General features: G+C 35.8%; 1 protein-coding gene across 3 annotated transcripts in view; it reads right to left on the bottom strand.

Moving 5' to 3' along the window:
• Window positions 1-299: 299 nt before the first annotated feature.
• LOC143226179 (G-protein coupled receptor 143-like) overlaps window positions 300-25,498 on the bottom strand; it is a 68,713-nt gene continuing 43,514 nt past the window's right edge. For 2 of the 3 annotated variants that reach the window (XM_076456786.1, XM_076456806.1), the window contains 3 exons: window positions 20,267-20,375; window positions 10,239-10,329; window positions 2,162-7,644 (listed from right to left, as the gene is read on the bottom strand). In XM_076456786.1, coding sequence (XP_076312901.1) covers window positions 7,423-7,644; window positions 10,239-10,329; window positions 20,267-20,375 — 422 coding nt within the window. In that variant the 3' untranslated portion in view covers window positions 2,162-7,422. Of the gene's footprint in view, window positions 588-2,161; window positions 7,645-10,238; window positions 10,330-20,266; window positions 20,376-25,498 lie in introns of those variants that run through there. The other variant, XM_076456796.1, reaches the window with a different exon arrangement.

Raw genomic sequence — 25,498 nt, forward strand, 5'->3', positions numbered from 1 at the left:
CTAATTATTACAAATTGTTCCCAGTTTGTCATCTGTGAATGTTGCAACAAAACAGATAAAGATGTCAACACACATAAAGCAATAGTGAGATGTTTATTTTCCAACAAAGTCAGAAGATAAAAATAGTTATATGGAAGAAATGGAGTTAGAACAAAACAGGAAACGTCAATTCTCATCTGTTTCTACATCTTACTGGAAGAGAGTATCATTACAGTTACCATCACTCCTTTCACAAAAACTGTCATATAAGTTAAACTTATTTCACCCCATAACATTAGATCCTAACATATCAAACTTCCTTGTGTTGATATCTTCCTCTTCTTCATTGTCTGAAAACCTTAACTTGAATGTGTGGGAGGCAAACACGTCGTGTTCAAACACAGCAGTGTTATTAGAAAGAATAAATGCTTCTATAAGTAAAAAAGACGTTTCAGTTCGTGATAAACTGTATAAAAAGGTATGGTCAGCTTGCTGTAGAACGGTACTTTCTTTACATCAAAGCACTTTATCGCGTACCGAGGACTCTCCTATGTATTCAGTCATTTATTCTTCTCAAGGTCCGCTAGTCTTCTCTCAGTCTACATATTCTATAGCAGCAAACCAAAGCCATCATTACAACAAAAAATTAATACAAGAAACGTCGTGTCAAAGTCTACAAGACATCTTCTGCGACTTTGATTATTTTGTAGTAGGAAACCAAAGCCAACACCACAACAAACAATTATCACAAGAGACGTCGTGTAGTCAGTCAAAATATCCTAGACAGTTTACTTATTCTTAAAAATATCTCAAGTATACCCTTCAACAAGCACCGGTTGTTTTGAGAAAAGCAAAGAAGGTTGTTGGTCTACAGCGTGACAATCAACAAAATGCACGTTCATCAACGACAAACAAATCATCCAAGCGACTCTTCACTCATAAAGCTTATGAAAACTTCATGAACTCATCTTTAGAACATCGGTCACCGACAAAAACACAGACTACTTCTCACAAGTGTTCTGGCATTAAAACTGTTAAAGACGAGAAAACGCAGGAACTCCTTTCAAGTAGCTCGACTGGAAAACATTTCAAATATCTTCACAAACTTCATACAAAGCTAACGTGAAGGTTGTAGTGAGTAAGTATATACGGATACATTCTTAAATAAAGCATAAATTATTAGATAATTACGTCAGTGAAAATTATTATTATTATGAACTTGGATATTTATGCTTTTCTTTACTACTGAATACGTTCTTTTCTAAGATTATGCTTTTAATTAATTAAAAATTTGTATTTTTGACACTTTAGAATAAAAAAATATACACATTGTTGTTTTCAATACTCTAATGACAAATATAAAATACCGTCATATAGAGTTTATGACAAGACTCATTTTCAAAATAATTTTTAAGCTCTATATATGAATGATTAGTAGATGTGGTCTTGGAGATAAAACGTAAGACTATTTATTGAATGGTCCAAGTCTCGAGTCATTATATGCAGCTGAAAACACAGTACAAAAATGATGGTGAACCCTGTTATTCGGTTAAGAAAGATAATGTAGATGGCGCATGCTACTAGCTGAATCTTGATGACGAGAAAAATTCACGTGAAATAAGTGTATTTCAAAACGGCTGGTACAGGTATCAACACTTATACTGATAAGAAATGAGCAACGTTTCGACTTTCAGATTAAGAAAGAGAGTTTGAAAGTGACGGTTGCTTGACATACGTTTCAGGGACGAGAGTATAAACGGATATGGGATTGCAAGGGGCGTTACAGTTGGATGTTAGATTATTAATTAGTATCGGAATAAAGGTGTTCCTTTATATTGGTTTAATTTTGTTTTAGTTGCTATATAAATAGGGCTTCTTTGATTTTGCGTTTGTTTATATTTGTTTCCCTACTTAGGTGTTTTCTATGTTTATATTGTGTTTATTTGATTTGCAGTGGCTATTGTTTGAGCATTTTGTTGGCTAATTGAAAGAAAATGAACCAAGATACTCATTAGTACGACACTATTTTATGAGAAAATGTACCTAAAATCATGAAAAGTAGGTATTTATGATTAGTTTGTTTGTTTGGTGTTTTATAGCACAAAGCAGCTAGGCTATCTGCACCAAACATACGGTAAAAAGTTAAAATTGAAATAAAATTAGTAAAATTCATAAAAGGAAATTAAGGTAAAACAAAATAAAGTTTATTTTTTAATTAAAAACATAAATAGCATTAAACCCGATTTTTACATCTAGTCTACAGTGGTAAGAGAAAAAACTACATTTATATAAGTTGTAAAGGACTTTCTGCAGCATAATTGTAATTATCATAACTCGCCAGGAAGACCAACAGTTAAGTTCAAAAACCACTGTTAGTCACCTGAAGTTGGTCTTTCCAGTCCTGAGTTATTTGACATTACGGCGATTTTCTAATTTCAGGTTGAACTAGATGTACTCTGATTCTTAAAAGGGAATCACATTAAAAATGGTCTAATGTATAAATAAAAAAACTTAAAGAGCATTAAAAAGATTAACGGCCTTTAAAAAACTAAAAACATTTCTAAGGTGGACAGTATCACCATCACCAATAACACTGTCTAACGTTATAAACAAACCTTGGGACAGAACATGTTTAAAATGTTGCCGTCGTTGAAAGTCGTAACGACGGCAAGATAGTAAAATGTGGCTCATTATGACCTGAGTGTTACACAGACAACACATTGGTGTATCAGTCCCAGATAAAAGAAAACGATGAGTTAAAAAAACTGTGACCAATGCGTAGTATAGTTAAAACAACCTCCTCTTTCCGACCCTTACGGAAGCAAGACAGCCAAAGTCCAAGAGAGGATTTTATTTGGAAAAGCTTGTTTTCACGTTGTTCATTCCAGGTGGTACTAAAAGAATCCCAGACTCGTTTTTGAGCCTTCCATGCGATGTGACAGGCAGAATTTCACCACGGACGAGGATATCATGGAAAATGTGTCGAGGTTTTAGGAATACACTGAGCAGCTGCCTGTATAATACAGTCAGTTACTGCTGACACACAGTTGTCTATTGATGGCTTACAGATGATGGCAGGATCAAGTTCTGTAAGAGCAGTGAAAGATGGCCAGTTTGCTTGATCCAACTTCTACCGTGGCACGCGAGTCGGGTGCATTGACCACAGCCAGTCTCTCTCAAAATTATACGAAAATGATCAATGTCTCGTGGATTTTTGTCAACCCTCCATGAAAAGTTTGAGAAGAGCGAATGGGAGCAAATTGAGAGATAAAAAGCAGTAAATGACTGACTAGGTGCATGAAAATAAGTATAAGAACCACTATTGAAAAGAGAAAGGTTGTGATCAGAGAGCATACACTCTATGGAGCTACTCCTCCCATCAGTATCAGTACCTCTCCAGAGGGAATTATTTCTAGTAAAGTCTCCCAGGATTAAAAAGGGAAATGGCAACTGTTCAACGAAAGCATCATGGTCTGATTGATCATAGGTCTCTCCAGGCGACAGGTATAGAGAACAAACAGTGATGGTACTACCCAAGGAAACACGAATGGCTATGGCCTCCAAAGGTGTGTTGAGTGGCAAAGACAGGGTGAGGACATGCTGATCAGCCAACAGTGTCACTCGTCCATCACACAGTCTGTCATTTCTGTACGAAAAAATCGCCGAAAGGTGACTTTACCAGGAGGTTTCAGAAATGTTTCCTGTAAGGAAAGACATATAGGATAGTAAGAAGCAATCAGTGCTTTGATGTCATCCAGATTAGAACGTAAACCTCGACAGTTCCATTGTATCAAGGTGGCTATTTTTTTTTGTGTGTTAATGAACTGGGTGGAGGGCCCTTCTGTTTATGAGATCTTTTTTTCTTTATTAGAGGGAGGTCGACAGAGGATTCTAGCGACTTAGGACGTGAACGAATGATCGTTTTGTATCTTGGAGTGAAAGAAGATGTATCCGAGGAAATGCTCATACCCAGAACGAAAGGAAGTGGATCTTGGGATTTGTTGGAATAAATGGTAGGGACAGAGATGGGTGTTGAAGTTGATTCATCAACTCTTTTAACCATGGAGGTCAAAAGGCTTTTCATTTGGATTGAGAACGATTGTTTTGGAGGCACACAGAGATTTGTCTGCACTCCCACTGTAGTAGTGGAACGAAGTGCAGCAGCATATGTCAGAGATGAAGTGGAAGAAAGCAACTTTCGAGTCCCAGGGTAAGTAATGTTTTGAATCGTTTTCAAATGCTGCACCTCTTTTTCTTCCAACCATTTAGGGCAAGAACAAAAGTAGGATGGGTGAGAGCCAATGCAATTGATACAATGAGGGTTCATTTCACACACATAGGCATTGTGGTCCTTGCTGCAGCAATGAGCACACATCAAGGACTACGACATGTCTTTGAGTGACCAAACCACTGACACTGGAAACATCTGAGAGGGCTTGAAATGTATGGCTGTACTCTGCAGTTAAGATAACCTGCCTTGATGGTGGCAGGTGGGCGTGGTGATGTAAATGTCAGAATGAGGACATTGGTTGGAATCATAATTCCATCTTTGTGAGTGGAGATTCGCCTCACTGCAGAAACCCCTTGGGTGGAGAAACCAGTGAGAATCTCTGACTTGAGGATGTTCTTCAAATTCATCTCAACAATAACTCCTCATGATGAATTCAAAGTAGCATAAGGGGTAACCTCAATAGGTATATCCCCAATTGCCTTTGAATGCAAGAGGAGTTCACTGTGTTGAGGTGTGGATGTTTCCACCAATATATCACTAGGTCGAAGCTTTTTCTTACTGACTTTGGAGAGCCAGCACGTCCCTCTAGTCCCTTCTGAATGAAAAAGGGAAACATCTGCCCTAAAAGTTTGTCTCAAAAAGAATGTAGTTTAAGAAAATGAGGTACAAGAGATGTTACAGGTGTTGAAGATTGCTGCTCAGAATCTTCAAGACATGCTCGTTTACCTATGGACTGTTTTTCACTACTTTAAGTTTTTCTTTGGAGGATTCATAAAACAAATGAATATTTCGGTACCTACTGACCCCACCCACCATGGAGCCCTACAAGGAAACACACTACAATATCAAACAAGGACACTATAATGAAGCCAGGGTTTCATGAGCACTATATCCAAACACCAGTATCAGATACAATGTCCACAACACCTGTTGAGAACATCCAACACTAGAATTTGGCTGACTGTAGTCCAAATGGACCAGCCAATTGACCCAAGGGGGTCACTCCAAGACTGTCCATCTACAGAATTCAAGGCCAAAGTGGCATGTTAAGGTTGGACTCCTCAACCACCAGGATCCTCTCTTCCCTTTCATGAGTCACCATGCACAGCAAACACATGGTGATACTTAGATCCCAGAGGAGGTAAACTGAAAGGACAGAACCTTCCCTTGGAGGTCCCCTTACCTCATACAGGAGTTCACACCGAGGGAGATATTTATAAAAACCAGAATTAAAATTAGGATTTCAGATCATATTTGAACAGATCTCTGAGTACATTTTAAAAACATAATAGTTTTACTTATTTTTCTGTTATCTTATAAAAGATATAACAAATTATCATTTTCAAGGGGGCCATTTTTTTTGTCCACTTCCTGTAGATCTAACTAAATTTGGGTAATCACTCAGTTTTTCAGTAATTTGATAAATGAATGAGTAAATCAAATTGCTGCTTATAAATTGTTGCACCAAATTAATATTGTTCGAGAAATTAGAGGTGTCTCAAGAACTGTGAGACATTTTCTCGTCATCACAGAATAACACATTATTGTTATTACTATTATTTTGTTCCTTCCTTAAGATCTCAAAATAATTCATTAATAGAGTATAAACAAGTTCACAAATGGAAGATGGTAGAAATATTTTCTTTCTCATTAATTGTTTTAATTCTTATGAATATAACAAAATGTTTGGTAGAGAAAATGGGAAAAAATAAAGTTTAGTATTTTACAACAGAAGAGTGTACAAGGGATTTTAAATAACACATACTTTACAAAAAATGTAAACACCAACAAGTTACTTGGAGAAACTAACTCCAAATCACTACCAACTATTTACAAAAATGGAAGTTTTAAAACAATAACTATCACATTAGTTTTCACTAGTGCAAATTACTGATCAATCATTTATAAACTCAATATTTTAAAATAATATGCATATTTATGCATGAATTTGTATGCATTGTGACAATAATTTTTTCAATAAATTCAAATTAATAAAAGAATATGCTAATGATGCATAGGTCAGTATCACAAAAGCCAATAATGAACCTTTTTCTTTGACGTTTTCAGAATAGAACCTTCAAGTTTCATTTAAGTAAAAAGATATCTTACTACGTCAACAAACTGAAAAGAAATAGAACACTTTTTTTAAAAATATAAGAATAAATGCTTAATATGAATGCAACACGTTATGACATCTACGAATTTTGTATTACAATCAACAATCACAATCTTTAGATCAATCAAAATGACAATGTAATTTATGATATGTATATTATCTAAATTACAAGACTGAAAATAGTTCTGAAGTTTATAACAGTTAATTTAGAAAAAAATGTATTTTCATTTGTAATATTTATCAGTTATTGGATAAAAATTCTGAGAATTTTATAAAATGCCTGATCTTCCCTAATTTCATTGGATTATGTCTTCTACATATTTCCAATTCAGGCTCCAACTTAATGGTCTCACAGGTGTAAATAATATCTTATGAAAGAACACTGTATTCTATATAACTATAAACAAGTGTATGAAAGTGCATACTGTTAAAACAAATGGTGAAAACTAAAAACTCACTCTATGTTGATCATTTTTTATCATCTATGACACTTTAAGGAATTTATGAATTGGATTTACAAGTGATTTATGGTTAGTTGCCTCTGTCAATGAGCCACTCTCACATATCAGTTTTAGTTAAGCATAAATTCTGCATGCAACAAGGCAATTTAGAACTAATTCTAGTAACAGTATTTATGTCTAAAAAGCCACCCACTTCATTTTTATCATTGGACTTGAACAAACTAGGCAGTTTGTTCAAGCTGATAACAGAATGTGAGCAATCTGCCAAATGGCAGTCAATTTTTATCTCTGTTTAAAAACTTAGTAAAAGTTGAATAGCTACACAAAAAATTAAGCAGCTGAAACAATTTGTTTTTTATAATTTTTGGACTTAATTACTCAACTTCAGTAGTTCAAAATATTTATAATGCTCTTCAGCCTTAATTTTTGATATCTTTAAAATTTCAGCTATATATGTATTTGTAAAATAGAAAGCTCATACTTCTATTTTCTTATAATACACAATAATACCAGCTAATTTAGATTGTGTTCATTCTTTTATCAATAACTTAACATTGTTAAAAATGCTACTCTGTTTCTAGGAGAAAGGTATTGGTTGATTTTGCATGTTTTAAGTTTGTAAAACTTTTACTGAATTATGTAGATATCATGGCATCACTTCGAAAAGAGCTTGTAAAAAAGGGGGAGTCAGCAGCTATGTCTGTGTCTTCAATTTCTGTGTAAAATGAATGAGGAGGTTCTCCACTGGTAACTGACCATGGCCTAAGTGACCATAAGGTCCAGCACCATGTACGTAGGTCTTGGCAGCCACGATACACAAAAGCATTCATTACAGCTTGCAAAGGGTTAACTATAGCCTGATAAAAATACACAGAAGCATTACAGTATAATTAACTAAATTTCTAAACAATCATATACAAAAGACTAAAACTGTATTTATAGCTATCTCTACGACTTGTATATTAAATGGTTATCTTTATCAAACATGTCCACTGTTTCATGAAAGTTACAAAATACTTGTAAGAAAACAATTATTCAACAATTAATTACAGTTTTAAATTGCTCAGTGCCAAGATTAACAAAATATATATACTCTTCAAAAAAAGAAACGCAAAAGGCAAAATATGAGACATATTGTTAACAAGTTTATTCCGGATAGTTCTGTATGACGTGTGAAACTTTGCACATTCACTGCTGAACATCCAAAGTCTGCAAAGGCTAAGTCCACGCCACTAGGTGAAGTTTAACGCCACTTAACGCCAATAACGAGTATGCCCCCCGTGAGCATCAATAACTGCTTGGCATCTCCTGCCCATGGAAGCGATGAGATGATGAATCACATCCTGTGTAATGGCTGTCCACTCAGCCTGCAAAGCTGCTGCAAGCTGAGGTAGAGTCTGCAGTTGAGGTTATCACCGTCGCAGACGTCGGTCCAACTTGTCCCACAGATGTTCGATGGGGTTTAAATCTGGTGATCTGGAGGGCCAGGGAAGAACGTTGATGTTGTGGTGTCTCAAGAAGACAGTAGTGAGTCGGGCTGTGTGAGGACGGGGCGTTGTCATGTTGAGAAACGTCGTTGACGTTCACCATGATGGGTCGCACATGGGGCCTAAGAATCTCGTCGGCGTATCGTTGAGCCGAGAGATTCCCTCGAATGTGCAAAAGGTCTGTTCTGGCATTGTAGGCGATGGCAGCCTACATCATGATGCTGCCACCACCAAATCTGTCAACATTCTGCACACAGTTTGCTGCAAAATGTTCACCTCGGCGACGGTAAACACGGGTCCTTCCATCCTGCCTACGAAGCATAAAACATGATTCATCACTGAACCAAACATGCCTCCATCGTTGATGAGGCCATACCCGATGTGCCCGAGTCCACTGCAGCCGTGCTTGACGATGTTGCTGGGGTAGGATGACGCCTCTGACTGGACGTTGAGGTCGGATTCCTGCATTTCGTAGACGGTTGCATACGGTCTGATTGGAAATCCTACGCAGCCCTGGTATGGTTGAGGAAGTAGATGTCGCAGTGGTGGTCCTATCCCGAAGGTGACGTAACCTAATGTTGAGATCTTGTGCTGGCATGGTCACACGAGGTCTGCCAGATCGTGCACAGTCATGAGTTGATCCATGTTGTTGGTGACAATTCCATAGCCTTGTGATGGTGCTTGGGTGGACATTAACAGCTCTGGCAACATCTGATTGAGAATCGCATCCTTCCAAGCGACCAATGGCGTTGTTGCGTTGTGCTTCAGTCAGTCTTGGCGTAACTGTATTGCGTGTCGGTGGCTTAACACTGAGCTATGGAAACCGAGAACCCATCACTTTTATAGGGATTTTGCACATGTTGCACTTGCAGAACATGCAGATCTCTGAAACAAATTTATTTGACATGCATGCGTTTTGACAAAAAATCTGATGTTTTCCTCCGTTTTCAAAGTGCACAACTTTTATTGTCATTTTGGTCTGACAATCAGTGCCTTAACACGTGTAACATCACGTACTCTAAGCTTGTAACATTATTACATATATTTCTCTTTAAAATAACAAAAATATCCCTTTTACTTTTCTTGTTTTGAAGAGTATATTTTGGTGCTTAAAAGAGCAACATGGCTTTGCAATAATAAAAACAAAACATTTAGTTTTTTTAAATGTTTTATAATTTCTCAATCTCTAGCTTTTTATTTTAAAAAAATAAACTTTTTCATTTAAGTAATAAAACTAAATGACTAATACAACTATGTATAAAGATTTATCAAGAGAGTATCAATAAACATTTGAATCACCTGAGATATTGAAATCCAGCAATTTTTTTACATTAGTGATTGGTTTAGCAAGGATATTTAAACAAGTTTTTTTTAATACATAATAAATGAAAACTTTTGTTGCCATACTAAGGATACATTTAAACTGACCTTTCACTCAACTTGTAACATACTTTTAAGATAGTTTAACAATTCGTATGTCCCTGTAATAACAGAAATCACCTTGATAAACAATATTTTCAAACTACCAGGGATGCAGAAGCATGTAACAGTATTCTAACTGAATATATAATATATATACATTTTGAACAATTTGGTGTTTCTTAGTTTTTGAATTTTGTGCAAAGCTACATGAGGGATATCTGCCCTAGCTGTCCCTAATTTAGCAGTGTAAGACTAGACAGAAGGCAGCTAGTCATCACTACCCACTGCAAAAAATCTTGGGCTACTCTTTTACAAAAGAATAATTGGATTGACCATCACATTATTACATCCCCACAGCTGAAAGGGTGAGCATGTTTAGTGTGACAGGGATTTAAACCCCTGACCCTTAGATTACAACTCAAGTGCCCTAACCACCTGGTCATGCTGGGTCTCTTTGATAAAATATTATTTAACATTATGGAATTAGCATACATTTCAAATATACTGACAGTTTGTCAGCTGAAAAACAACAATATGCTTACCATCAGATACCATAGACCTATTATAAATGTTCTTGGAAGCTGTCCCCAAGTTGTCCATAACAGCAACCCATTCAAAATATTAGGTAACCAACTGAGAGAAAAAAAAAAAATATTTATTTCTTTGTAGAAAGGAACTTGATTTAAAAACTTAAATTTTAGAAATACAGAATAATCAGACTAATTTACTGTATTTGCACAGCTTTATGTGCCACATTTTTATGAAATCTTAGGCTTCCAACTTTGTCAACAATTTGTTTGATACACATACTGTTATCTCCAAAACTAAAATATAAAATATCACTAGCAATAATCAAACTGTTTAAAACCAAGATTCCTGGTCAAATGTTGGTTACACCTAAGGTGCAGATAACCACCTCTGAATTAAATTTTACTTCAATCCAGGTACACATTCCTTAGTTCTTTTCATGACTCTTACACTGCTAGAGAACTCTGCCAATGTAACTTCAATAGAACACAAAGCACACATGAGCTTTTAGAAAGTACAAAAACAAGGTTTATTGACTACTGATGACTATAGAATCTAAATAAAATTATTTTTTTATAAATAAATGTAACATTGTAAATTACTTCTGAAGAAATAGGGTAGTATTATGACTGAAAAATAATTTTGACGTGAAGAACAGGATGACAGCAAATATAAACATTTAGTTGAGGACTTTTCATATTATACATAATCCATGTTCAGCTGGTTTGTCTTCATTTTTGAAGTTTTGATTTACAACACTATTACCTTCTTATTTTGTTCAAACAAATAAATGACTTGAGCCAAACCATACTGAATCAATGGCAGTTTTAGGAGTAGCCAGCCACCTAGGGACACAACCAATAGAAGGCTCTGTCCAACATGAATCTCTGTGAGGATGCAAGTTCAACTTGATGGACATAAATGAAAATATAGAGAATTACAGAAATTGTTCCTACAAATTAAAACCCATTTTATTAATTTTTGACAGTGTAATCCATACAATCAGTTATGTTGGAAATGCTACATTGATATTGGGTAGGATGAAGGCATCCAACTGAAGGGGATGAACAGTACTGAGATATCTTACTCTGTTGTAAGTGTCATTAAATCTACAGGATGGTATGTCTTCTACCCCAGCAGAATACCACCACTATTCTGAACTGAATGGTTATAGCCATCTATGTGGAACACACCCACCAGAATGTCATCATGGTCAACCATTCCAATGGTTGGAACTGCTAAATAGTGAAGACTTTTACAGTCCACTGGAAGAAAGGGGTAAAAGAGCACAGAAGAGTCTGGAGAGACTGCTACTACACCTAAGACAGTGCAATGGGTGCTGATAAAACCCTATTTTGAATTGCAGATCATATTGAATTATTCTGTTAAGGCATGATAGGAACAAATACTTATCCCCTTCTGCTTATCTCTGTGTTATGGTCCACGATGAGCACATTTATGAAGCATATATCATGAGGTTATTGATCCTCTAGTGATCTTGTGAAACACCCCATCACTAAGGTAAGCATGCTGAGCCATAGAAAGAGCATGCAAATCAACATGGCATGCAGTGCAGATTTGTGTAGAAGAAAGAATACTTGATCAGGCACTACTTACCACAAAGTTGGATAAAAGAGATGAAATTTGAAGCAAGAAAATACCCAAGTGAATAAGATACTATATAGAATAAAGGAAGGGCTTCTCCAATTTCATCAACCAGCCCACCAGTCACTTCAAGAAGGAGTTGATGAGTATGACAGGCTGACTCCTGTTGAGAATGAGTGACAAGAAGCCAAATGTTTATGTGGAAGTGAAAATGCAACCTCAATGCATGAAGATTTAGAACAGAGGTTCATACCACTTGACAAAAGACATACAACTTTAAAGCCTGCCTGAAGGGAAGGGCATGAAATTAGTACACCACCCCACCATGGACAAACAGAAGATAAAAAATTTCCAAAATGGTAATATGTAGATAAGCATTAGAGACAATCCATCTTGGTTGTCCAAAGACTCAGAGAAAATGTCCATTGAAGGGCAAGGTACGACTCTATGGTGATGCATGGGACATGAATGCTATAGATTGATATAGGGCAGTATGATGACTGATAATGACATTTTGCCCAGGATAAAAGAGAGCAGACTGATCCTAAACCCATTAGGGATGAGGCATACTAATACCATCACCCAACTGCTTTAAAAAATGAAAATGAATACTGCTTGGAAATAAATGAAATAAAGTACAAGTTAAACAACTCCAACTGGAGTTTTTGCTTCCAAATCAGGGGGGGGGGGAGAATGCTTGTGGTATACACTATAAAAAACAAGTTTGCATACAGAGGGCAGCACAAAAAGGGAAAACCTAACCTCATGAGCAGAGAAAGGTACTTTATCAGAATGTGTCATTTACTTTGTATGTAAGTTGTTACTGTTATCAGTATCAAACACTACCATTGCAAAACAAGGTCTGTCAGCCAGCTGTGCCTGGACATAAAGGACAATAGGAAGAATGGCAGACTGTCTTTCCCAGAAAAGCATGGCCCACTGAGGAAGGAAGACACAAACCTAAGTAGGATGCTGTGGTAAGAATCATATTGTAAAGAAAATTGTAAGTGACAGAGGTGAAAAGGAAGTATGCAAGATTCAGTACACAAACTCTGGACTGAGTAAGTGCAAAAAAGACCCAGTGAAAAGCCAAAGCCCCAGATGGTAAACAGAATCCAACATTTTCAAGCCGAGAACCTGGCAAAACCTAGCAAGTAGGCTATCTGCAGCAAACAACTGGTAAAAAATTAAAAATAAAGTTAAAATTATTAAATATATAAAAAGCAATTATTTTAAAAAATGAAACAAAGTCCAATTTTTGAATTAAAACCTTAAATAGAGTTGAAAAGTCCAATAGCTCTTAAAAATTTAAACACACAACTGAGGTGGACAGTGTCACCATTGCTAATGACACTGTCCAATGTCAAGGGTAAACCCACAGTAAAAATATGTCTGAAAAGGTGTCATCACTCACGATCATAACAATGATATGACAGTAAAATGTGGGCTGTTGTAACTTGAGTGTCACACATTGATGCATCAGTCCCAGATAAAAGAAAATTATGAGTTAGAAAACAGTAGTCAATGCGTAGTCTAGCCAGGACAATACCTCCTTCCAATCCTTATGGAAGCAAGACGACCAAAGAGTAACAGTAGATTTGATCTGGAAAAGTTTGTTATCACATTGCTCACTCGAAGTCTACTGCCAACTGGCAAGAAGCTGATCCTTGAATACCAAACCATACTCCATGTATAAGACAAGTATGGCTGCGATAGCACCAGAGCAGACAGATATAGCTACGGTGTCAGCAAGCTCATTCCCACATTCCAGAACGATGATAAAGAGAAATGTGCCAGTCAGTTTTGAATATCAATGCGAACAGGGTGAGAATTAACATGAAGTAATTCCAGGGCCAGAAGAGAGTTTAGTGAATCAGTATAAATAGTACAGTTTGTGTACTGCATAGCTTCTATGTGATCCAGGGCAAGACAAATGTCGTAAAATTTGGTTTGTTGGTTTGGAATTTTATGGCGCAAAGCAACTAGGCTATCTACACCAAACATCCAGTAAAAAGTTAAAATTAAAGTAAAATTATTAAAATTCATAAAAAGGAGTCAAGATAAAAAGTTTAATTTTTGAATTAAAAACAGAAACAGTATTAAATGCAATTTTTATATCAAGTTTACAGCACTAAGAGAGAAACTACAGCAATACAAGTTATAAAAGACTTTTTGCAGTATAATTTTACTCATTATAACTCACTAGGATAATTAACAGGGAAGTTCAAACATCAGCATTAGACACCTGAAGTTGGCCTTTCCGATTCTAGTTTTGAGTTATTTGATGTTATGGCCATTTTCTAATTTCAAATCAAATTAGTTGTACTTGAATTCTTAAAAAGGAATCACATTAAAAAAGGTTTAATTTATAAATTAAAAACTTGTATAGCATTAAAAAGATTTGTGGCCTTTGAAAAACTAAAAACATTTGTAAGGTGGACAGTGTCACCATTGCCAATGACACTATTTTACATTATGGATAAACCTTGGAACAAAACATGGTGCTGTCATTGAAAGTCATAACAATGGAAAGACAGTAAAATGTGACTTATTGTGACTTGAGTGTCACACAGACAACACATTGGTGCATCAGTCCCAGATAAAAGAAAACGAGTTAAAAAACTGTGACCAATGCATAGTCTATTAGGACAATTTCCTCTTTCTGATCCTTACAAAAGCAAGATGACCAAAGATGAAACGCATAGCTGTGATAAAGCCAGAGCAGAAAGATTTAGCTGCAGTGTCAGCGAGCTCATTCCCGTGAATACCAATGTGCCTGGTATCCAGGAAAACTGGATAGACATAGGTGTTAAAGAGAAATGGGCCAGTCGGTTTTGATTATCTGTGAGAACAGGGTGAGAACAAACATGAAGTAGTTGCAGGGCCAGTAGAGATCGAAGAAAGTCAGTATATATATTGCAATTTGAGTACTGCTTAGCTTCTGTGATCCAAGGCAAAAGAAATGGTGTGCAGTTCAGCAGTACACAAAACTGCAGAGGGGATTCTGTGTGCAGCCACCAAACCATGGCAAAGCCCACAGAGTCACCTGATTTTGAACCATCTGTATAAATAGAAATGGAAGGATGGTTCAAATAATGTACAGCAAGTAACAGATGGTACTTCCAATTGGGAATATCTGCTTTTCTCAGATGACTTAAACAAAGGTCACATATGTAGACTGTAATAAGCTATGGTGGGATGGGTTAACCAGTGGCTACAGCAATGTTATCCAAGGACAGACCTACCTGATACAGTCAGTCACTGATGCCATGCAGTTGTCTATTGATGGATTACAGATGATAGCAAGCTCAAGTTCTGTGAGAGCAGTGAAAGAGGGCAAGTTGGCTTAAGCCAGCTTCCAATGGTGCATGCAGAACAGGTGGCATTGACCAATTCTATTCTCTCTCAAAATTAGAGGAAAATGATCACTGCCTTGTGGATTATGATCAACCCTCCATGAAAATGGGAGAAGAGTGAAGGGGAGCAAATTGAGAGATCAACAGAAGAAAAGAACTGACTAGGTGCATGAAAATAAATGTAAGAACTGGTATTGAAAAGAGAAAGGTTGTGATCTGAGAGCATACACTCTACAGAGCTACTCCTCCCATCAATATCAGTACCTATACAGAGGGGATTATTTCCATTAAAGTCCCCCAGGATTAAAAAGGGAGATGGCAACTGTTTAATTAGAGCATCAAGGTCTAACTGCTCATAAGAATCTTCAGGAGGCAGGAAGAGAGAAAATCAATGATGGTACAACCAAAGGAAGCAGGGATAGCTATGGCCTTCAAGGGTAAGTCGAATGGCAAAGACATGGGGGCACATGCTGATCAACCAACAGTGCCACCCCTCCATGCACTTGTCCATCACACAACCTATCATTTCTGCACAAAGAAAACTGCCAAAAGGTGAGTGTATCAGCAGGTTTCAGAAATGTTTCCTGTAAGAAAAGACATACAGGATGGTTGGAAGAAATTGCTGCTTTGATATCATTCAGATTAGAACATTAACCTTGACAGTTTGTTTGTTTGTTTTTTGAATTTCGCACAAAGCTACTCGAGGGCTATCTGTGCTAACTGTCCCTAATTTAGTAGTGCAAGACTAGAGGGAAGGCAGCTAGTCATCATCACCCACCACCAACTCTTGGGCTACTCTTTTACCAACAAATAGTGGGATTGACCATCACATTATAACATCCCCGTCACGCCAAACATGCTCGCCTTCCCAGCCTTAGCTGGGCATGGCATGGCCAAGCATGTCAAGGCGTAGCGGGCCAAAACCTTGACAGTTCCTTTGTATCAAATTAGCCATTCTTATTTGTGTCAGCAAATTGGGTGGAGAACCCTTCTGTTTATGACCTCCTCTTTTTCTTTATATTCTTTACTTGAGGGAAGTCTCTTGACCTCCATGGATCCTGCCCTGGGTTGATTGGACAGGTCTTTGTTGTTGCAAAAAGATTCCAGCACTGAGGAAATGAACAAATGATCATTTTTTGCATTTTTGGCCAAGAGTATAAGAGGTACCCAAGGAAATGCCCATACCCAGGACCAAAGGAAGTGGATCTTGGGATTTGTTGGAATGAATATTAAGGACAGAGATGGGTGTTGATTATGATTAATCAATGTTTTTAACCACAGAGGTCCAAAGATTTTTCATGTGTTTTTAGAATGATTCTTTTTGAGGTGCAGAGAGATCCATCTGCACTCCCACTGTAGTAGTGGAATGAAGTGCAACAGCGTATGTCCGAGATGAAGTGGTGGAAAATACTTCTTGAGCCTCAGGGTAAGTAATGTTTTCAATCGTCTTGAATTGTTGGCACTGGAAACATCTAAGAGGGTATGGAATGTATGGCTGAACATTGCAATTAAGATAACCTGCCTTGATGATGGCAGGTGGACACAGTGATGTAAATGTTAAAATGAGGACATTGGTCGGCATCATAATTCCATCTTTGCGAGTGGAAATACACCTCACTGCAGAAACTCTTTGGGTGGAGAAACTAGCAAGAATCTCAGACTCAGGAATGTTCTTCAAACCCCTCTCAACAATAACTTCTTGCAATGAATTCAAAGTAGTATGGGGCATAACTTCAATGGGTATAACCCCAACTGCCTTTAAATGCAAGAGGAGTTCACTGTATTTAGATGTGGATGTTTCCATTAATATGTCACCAGAGCAAAGCTTCTTTACTGATCTTGGAAAGCCAGGAAGTCCCTCTAGTCCCTTCTGAATGAAAAAGGGAGAAATCTGCCCTAAAGGTTTGTCTGAAAGAGAATGTAATTAAGAAAATCAGATATAGGTGTTACAAATGCTGAAGACTGCTGATCAGAATCTTCACTAAATGGTCATTTACCTATGGACTGTTTTTCACTATTTTATCTAAGTGTTTACTTGGAGGATCCACAATAATAAAAAGAATTTTTCAGTGCCCGCTAACCCCACCCACCATGGAGTCATACGAGGGGATGCACTACAATGTCAAAAAAGGACACTACAGCAATGCCAGGGTTTCATGAGCAGTATAACCAAACACCAGCATCAGATACAATGTCTACAACACCTGTTGAGAACATCCAAAATGGGTAACCGGTATACCCCAGCACATATGGACCAGCCAAATGACCCTAGGGGTCCACCCCAAGGCTGCCCATCTGTAGGAATTCAAGGCCAAAGTTGTGTGTTAGGGTGGGAACCCTCAACCACCAGGATCCTCTCTTTCCCTTCATGGGCCATCATGCACAGCAAACACGTGGGTAGATGTTTAGATCCCAGAGTAGGTAACCTGAAAGAACAGAACCTTCCATGGGAGGCTCCCCTCACCACATACAGGAATGCACAGTGAGGGGGTACAGGTTTGTATTAAACATATACTGTAGAGGGGATCCTGTGCAACCATCAAACCACAACAAACCATGGTAGAGCCCACAGAATCACCTGATTTTGAACCATCCATATAAATGGAAATGGAAGGATGGTTCATAAAATGTTTGGCAAAGGAAAAATGGTACTTCCAATTGGGAGTATCTGCATTCTTCAGATGTCTCTAAGAAAGGTTACATTTGGGGATGGTAATAAGCCATAGTGCAATGGAATGACCTGCAGATACAGTAACATCATGCAAAAACAGACCCAATTCAGCTATCTTCACTTGGATATGAAGGCAAAAAGGAACAGTGGCAAACCATCTATTCTGAAAAAGCATGGCCAACTGAGGAAGGAAAATGCAAACCCAGGTGGGATAATGCTGTGGTAAGGATTGAAATTTTGCAGCACAGAGTTAAGATACTTGCAAATGTTGGAGGTGGAGAAAAAGTTCATGAGACTCAGTGTACAAACCCTGGACTGGAGAAGTGTGGGAAGCCCCTGTGCAAAGCTGATGCCCCTGATGGTGAACAGGATCCAACATTTTCAAAGCTGAGGTCCTAGCAGAGCCATGGACCAGAGACCCATTGTCTAGTTTTGATCAAATTGGGGCATGATAGTTTTTAACACAGAACATCAATCTGCTCCATAAGAGGTGGAAGAAAGGACACGGAGGATGTACCGTGCCCTTGTACACTTGACACATAGCTAATTGATGTGTGGAATAAAAGTTAGCTTATGGTCAAAGATAAGCCTCAAGAAGCTCAGGGATCACGGGAAGCACAACTTGTTGCTTGAGAAAAACTTTTCTGTTTGACATTTCAAGTCGAATCAAATGGTCCATGGTGAAGTGCTGTCATCGAAACCCATATTGGATGGGTGAGAGAAAGTTGTATGATTCGAGAAACCAAACAAGATGAGCATTAACCATCTTCTGCAGGATCTTATAGAGACAATTGTCAAAACAAAAGGATGGCAGTTAAAAGGAATAAAGGAATCCTTCCCAGAATTAGATAAAGGGAGGACAATAGCCTGGTGGCAAGCATCAGGAAAAAACATTCTCCTGCCAAATCTACTTAAAAACAACCAGAAGAATAGCAAGACAGGCAGGAGAGAGATGGTGCAGCATCTCATAGTAAATATCATCAGGTCCAACTGGTGTACTGCCACACCGATGAAGAGTTAGCTTAAGTTTCACAGGTGTAAAGGAGCAAATATTATTATAAAGACAATCAGCCTGAAAAGGAAGAGGCAACTGCTTTTCTCAAGACTTGCTGGCCAAAAAGGCAGGGTGCAAAACAGAAATGCGAGATGCACGAGAAAAGCTAATACCAAATGTATTGGCAATGCTCCAGGCATTAACAACTTCCTGGCCACTGGAGAGCAAGATTGAAAGGTGGAGGAAAGCAAACTGCCCACTGACCTTCTGAATTTTGTCACTGGTGGTAGAAGAGATGTTAGTTCTGAACTTAATCCAATTCTAGTTTTGATGTCTTACCTGCTACACATGGGCATAGGCCCATTGGAGAGCAATGTAGTTTGAAATTGTGAGATACCAATGAAACATATCCAGGCCTGTTTTTTAGCTTTCAGTGACTTTTGGGAGGCAGTACTCCACCACAGATGAGGATATTGTGAAAAACGTGTAAAAGTTTTTGGAATAGATTGAACAGCTGTCTGAATGATGTAGGTATAAGATAAAGACCTCTTCCAAGAAGGGACAAGTAGAAGCCAATCATCAATGAAATAATGAAACTCCAGCCCCAATTGGAAAAATGCAATGTGTAAAAATATACTAGGATGACATTTAATTGACATTCATATCTTTGTATTAGCCAAGATATTAACTGGACTGCTGTAAACTCCAGCTGTGCTAAATTCAAAACATGCCAAAAGCTTTTATAATAATTGATAGCTCAAATAAATAAAACCCTAACATCTTATGCTTAATTTTGGTACTCTATGGTAGCATAAGGAGATTTGGCTGTTCATTTATTTTTTAAACAAATGTAGGGAGATTTGCATGCTTACCAGATTTGTACGTATTTATACAACGTCAGAAAATAATGTTATTCATTTCTATAAAAAATTAGTGGTTGTCAGGCTCCTCCTGAACATCTCATCTGGCCCAAGGCCACGTATACAACATTACAGAATACAGTTATTCATTTATGGAACAAATGGATGGGAAGGGGTTTGGACCCTTCCCATATATCAATGCTCTGCTTATATTACTTTAAAGGAATACAGTTTTGCAATTTTCAATGAGACATGCATCACCAACAGGCTACTTACGAAGAGGTTTTTGTTTGGTTTTGTATGTTAATCCATACCTTGTTTTTGTACTTTTTGGCACTGTCATCCTCATATCATACTTAGTAGTTTTGCAATAATAAAGACAGGTCAAGCAAGTTTAATGGTAATGGGAATTCAGCCTAAGACCCTTATAAATTACAATGCTTTTATATGTATATTTTTTAACCTGGATTAAACCCCTACAAAATTTGGTAATGATGAATAAACCATAAAAAGTCATTTTTCAAATCTACATATTCAACATAAGACTTGTACCTACCACACATAAAACACTAAGACAATTGAGAAAAATTTTTCTCTCAAGGCACTCATCCTCTGTCTCTCTTGCTGTGTAAATCTTCCTAGCAGACTGCTCACCAATTGCATCGCTGTAACATAGCATTCACACATTTAACACATAAAATTTGTCTTCTTCTGATCAATCTAGCTAAAAAACAAAATATATTTCCAAAATATATCAAAGTTGAAAACGAAATACAAAATATTAACTTTCTTCATCAAATGCAATTGAACAGTATAAAATTTACAATGCTGTTTCAAACATATATAACCAAGCAAATGTAAAACAATTAAGATAATTTTGTTTTCCACATTTTGCAATAATATGCATTTAGAAATGTTATTAATTTATTCATTACACTAAATAATACTCTGTGATGGCAAATTGAGCATGGTTACTTTGTCAACACATAGAGTGTTGAGTACATTACGTTAAAGTCATTTTGTAACCTCAACACATTGTCCAATCTAGCAATTACTTATCTTGACAGTAGCCCTCTTGAGTAGTTTCCATTGCAGAAAGGCTGCACTGTGAGGGTGTCATGTCAAAAGCAAATCTCTCTTCTCTGGAGGTTTTCCATACTTCATCCATAGTCTGATCACATAGAAATCCATAGATGCTGACTCTGATGACTTGATCAAAATGTCTTCAAATGAAACAGCATGAACAACCAATTTCTTCCCCATCTGTATGAGGAATGCAACAGTTGATTAGGTGTGTGACTAAACACCTTACCTCAGTGAGCCCATATCTTACTGGCCTTGTTTCAGTACAAAGCCAGTACTTCTGAATGGTTTATAAAATCCAATATCTTGTTTTGACAGTAAACATAGTTCACTTTGACTTTTGCATTTATCATCATAATTCCTATCTTATTCCTGGTATAGTAACAAGCAATGATCATGCATCCTTTAAAAATATTTTTCAATAGGTTATATACCAATTTTGGAATTCTGTTTCACCAACTGACTAGTAGAAAATGACACTTGTTACATTTAACAAGGTACACATATCCTTCATCTAACACAACTGTGCACTACCATTAATCCCTGGGTGGGTACCATTCATAGAATTTTCTAGAGTTGGTCTTCCTTTCCTGGATATGTGGCTTGTATTGCTTTTCATACTGCTGTCTGGGATATATGGACAGCTTTTGCTAATGATCTCTGTGTTCATGGGTTCTCACCTGTTACAAATCACCATACTATGCTTATCATAACTGGGGGAATGACTTATTTTAGGTCTTTCACTAGCTGGTCTTAAGACTCCAACTTGATTTATCTTTCTTTGATTTTCAATGCTATTAGTAGAAGGGATATCTTTCCATTTTAAAAATTCTAAATCCCATTCTGAACAACTCTTTACAATCTAAATATATGAATTATTCCCTGTCAAAAATGTCTCTTACACAACTCTCCCAAAAGAGATCATTTTCAATTGTTTCACATTATGTATGATATAACAAATAATGTCAAGATATAGTTCCGACATGCACCATTTCTTCATAACTTTATATAAGCTATGGTTCACAGATAACTTGTTGATTTCCATATTTAAAGCTATTTTCATATAACATACTGAACTCTGTATACTATAAAAATTCATACAGAAAAAGTAATAGACAAAATTCTAATGTATGTTACCAAAAGTTAGAAAAGGAAATCATAGAACCCATACAAAACAAAAATCAAGTAATATACACTTTCACAAAATCACAGAAACCTAACAGTGTTTACAGTAAAAATAACAACTTATGGTTAATATTATGTTATTTATGATGTGCTAAAAAACATGTAGGTCCAAGAAGTCTTGATAAAAATAATTTTATAATGTTGATCAAAGTGATAATGGAACTACAACAAAATGGTTAAAAAATACCATACAGATAAAATACTCATCAATGCAATGAAAATACTACAGACAAACACACCTACATCATTGTCTGAAATCTCAAATATCGCTAATCAGTGAAAGTCACTTCACTAAAATATATCTACTCTATTAACTTTGTTGATTACTGTTTTAATACTTACAACAAATAATTGCATCTATGTCTTTATCCATACATTACAGTAAAATATGCAATGCAAAATTATTTGCAACATGTAACATATTTCACATGAAACACCTTTCTTATAGATGCTTGTTTATAATGCATTAAAAGAGAAGCACCTTGCTTCAAATAGCTACTTTCCATTTCTTGAAGCTTCTTTTTACTATAATTAAGATTAATTAAACATGTTTATTAAAACTCTAATGAGTAGTTTATGCCAAGCATTTACAAACGTAAAAACTCTTTGGTGTTAACAGGCCAATAAAAATGTCCATAATGATCTAAAATAATATTGATTAAGTTTCCTTTAATATAACTGTATGATCACATTAGCATAATGAAGATTTCAGTAAAAGCAAAGAGGAATTAGCAAAAGATGTTTAACATATTAATTATGTTTTATGTTGTTTTCTGCTATGCACATAATTGAAAGGCTCCCTGGTAAATCATTCAGTCTTCCCTTCATATATTAGAAAAAATGATGTATTAATTGTACATTAAATTTTCCAAAAGTCATTTGACAATTCTATGTACATTTTAGTAAAGGTGTTAAATGCCTGACTGTGGCTCGGATCACAAATGTGTAATCTATTCGAGCCAACAACAAGCTGGACTTAAAATGTTTGGAAAGACAGATGTTTGAGTAATACATAATGCATAAGTATGAGAGTATGGATTTCTATATTAAAGCAAAGATGAAAAATAAAGTAACAGCTTACTCAGGCTTATAATTAAACACATATATGGGTGGCAAAAGGGGAATAGTAAGTTTATTATGTTTATTACTATACTTTTTAATATAGTAAATATGATATATGAATACCTATGTAACATTCTAAACCAGGGAAAATTAGTAACTAAACACATAAATAAATATATAATTTAAGAATTATATATATTCTTAAATTAAGAACCCTCTTAAGAATATGAACTCAGTATAGACTACCAAAGAAAGGTCTGTTTGGTTTTAATTACTTTGTTATGTGTATACATTTTCTCAAAGAAACAGAGTGACAAAGTTAATTATGGAGCTTTATTATTAGCAGAAATGATAATGAGTGTTTCATAAGTCATGGCAGAGTTACATAAAGATATAAGAAATGATTTGTGAATACAAACATTTTCTAGTAGTTATCATCTACTGTAGTGTAAGTTTGTAAACATAAAGTCACTTTACATAAATACCAAAAGAAATGAAGTTAATTTATTAATATATATATTTGTTGTATTTTTAAAGTCTTGGTTAAACACAAGGATATCATTTACTACATATTTATTTTTTTCTTAACACTAAATGGTTGTACAGCTGACTGCCATTTTTAATTGCTTACAAGTTTAGATTATAGTTGAAGACATTTAAATTAAAAAGAAATAAGTAATATTTTTTTCTCCAAAAATTAAGTATGGTATAGGGATGGTACTGCCACAAAGTGCAGAGAAAAAGGTAAGGATGAATATTCAAGACCATACAAAAAAAAACTACATCAGTAGCCAAACCATCTAAGAAAAACTTTTATCTATAACAAAATGTATTCCTCTCAGTTGTATGAATTCAGGTTTGAATAAAAGCATTTAAGCTGAATAGTTCTATATAGTCTTCCAGTAGTTAATAATCTCAAGCTTGCAAGATTGACTCAATTATCATTGGCTATTGGCTACTAATGTAGGGATTTTTGTATAGTTATGAATATTCATCCTAACTTTTTTCTGTACATTTTGACATTGCCATCCCTACATCATACTTAATGTTTGCACAATGTTTCATTTAAAACAATTTCATTGAAATAAGTTGATAAGTGAACACTTATTTGTTGTACTTTTATAATTCAAAAGTGATATATTTTATTAATATAATATCAGTTTTGTCATGTTCTCTAATTTTAGATTAAACTGGGGGCCAGTGAAACTGGAGTGGTTCCTCTATGACAGTATAAGTATCTTGGATCAAGATTAAAGGGATATTTACAGAATTCATATGTTTCAAATTTGCTCTAACTCCTTGCATGTGCATACAACTAACTCCACCACTTGTTAGTCATATTGATTAACAGGGAAGACATCATACAGATTTGAGGCCATGAAGTAGATACTACATATACACACACAGCTGCCAGGCTTGGCCTCAGTGAAAATTTGAAGAAATGTAGGCTGCTATATAATGTATTGTTTTGATAATTAAAACACTGGCATTTTTCAACTTGGACATTTTTTATATGAGAACAATTTATACTTCCACTTAGTGAACATAAATTAAACTTATTTATGAAACATGGAAATAATATATGCTTGTAAACTGAACTCACTGCTAAGTAGTACTTTTCCTTTTGTATTATTTCCCCATATAAAACGTGTGGTAAATAAACATAAGAACATTACTGTTATACAAGCTGTGAAACACTTGATAATGATAATTAGGTGCTTAATTGGAAAACAAAAAAAATCATGATTGTTATAGATAGAATACTTAGCAGTTATTTGTAAGCATTATACAGTAATAGACAATTTGGTGGTCATTATTTTCTTGGCCTACTTCTACATACTAAGCACTATTGTGCTTAGTGATAGCCTCCCAAGTAATCTTAAAATATTTTTCTATCATATTAAAACCACTGCAAAATAATTCACTATTTCTGGCTAGCATATGAAAATAAAAATAAAAGGTGAACACTATGTTTCTTTAACTAGTTCCCAGTTTTCCTCTTTAGCAACACTTATCAATGATACTAGAAGTCTCAAACTGTGAAACACTCAGTAATGGCATGGAGGCTCTCAAAGATTGCTACATCTCAACTAACATCAGTTACCTGTAAGCATTAGAAAGTAAAACATTGATTGCAGTAGCCCATTCCTACATATTAAGCACTACCCTGCTTGCTAATACTGTATGCATAATACAAAAACAAATTACCTTGCATTAACCCTCTTACCATAGGTGTCCTTTATTGCACGAGATATGGTTTTAATTTTTAAACTCAAAATGTTTATGAAATTACTATTTAATTATATTATATCAATTAATATAGCATTATATTTTAGCTAATAACCCATATTTTAATAATATACAAGTTTTAAGTTCTTAATTCTTTACACACAGGCTGTCAGTTTGACTGACCATATGACATTTTCTACTCATATAAAGCCTACAGACATGATACTAC

The sequence above is a fragment of the Tachypleus tridentatus genome, chromosome 1 (assembly GCF_004210375.1).
Source record: "Tachypleus tridentatus isolate NWPU-2018 chromosome 1, ASM421037v1, whole genome shotgun sequence".
NCBI lineage: Eukaryota > Metazoa > Arthropoda > Merostomata > Xiphosura > Limulidae > Tachypleus > Tachypleus tridentatus.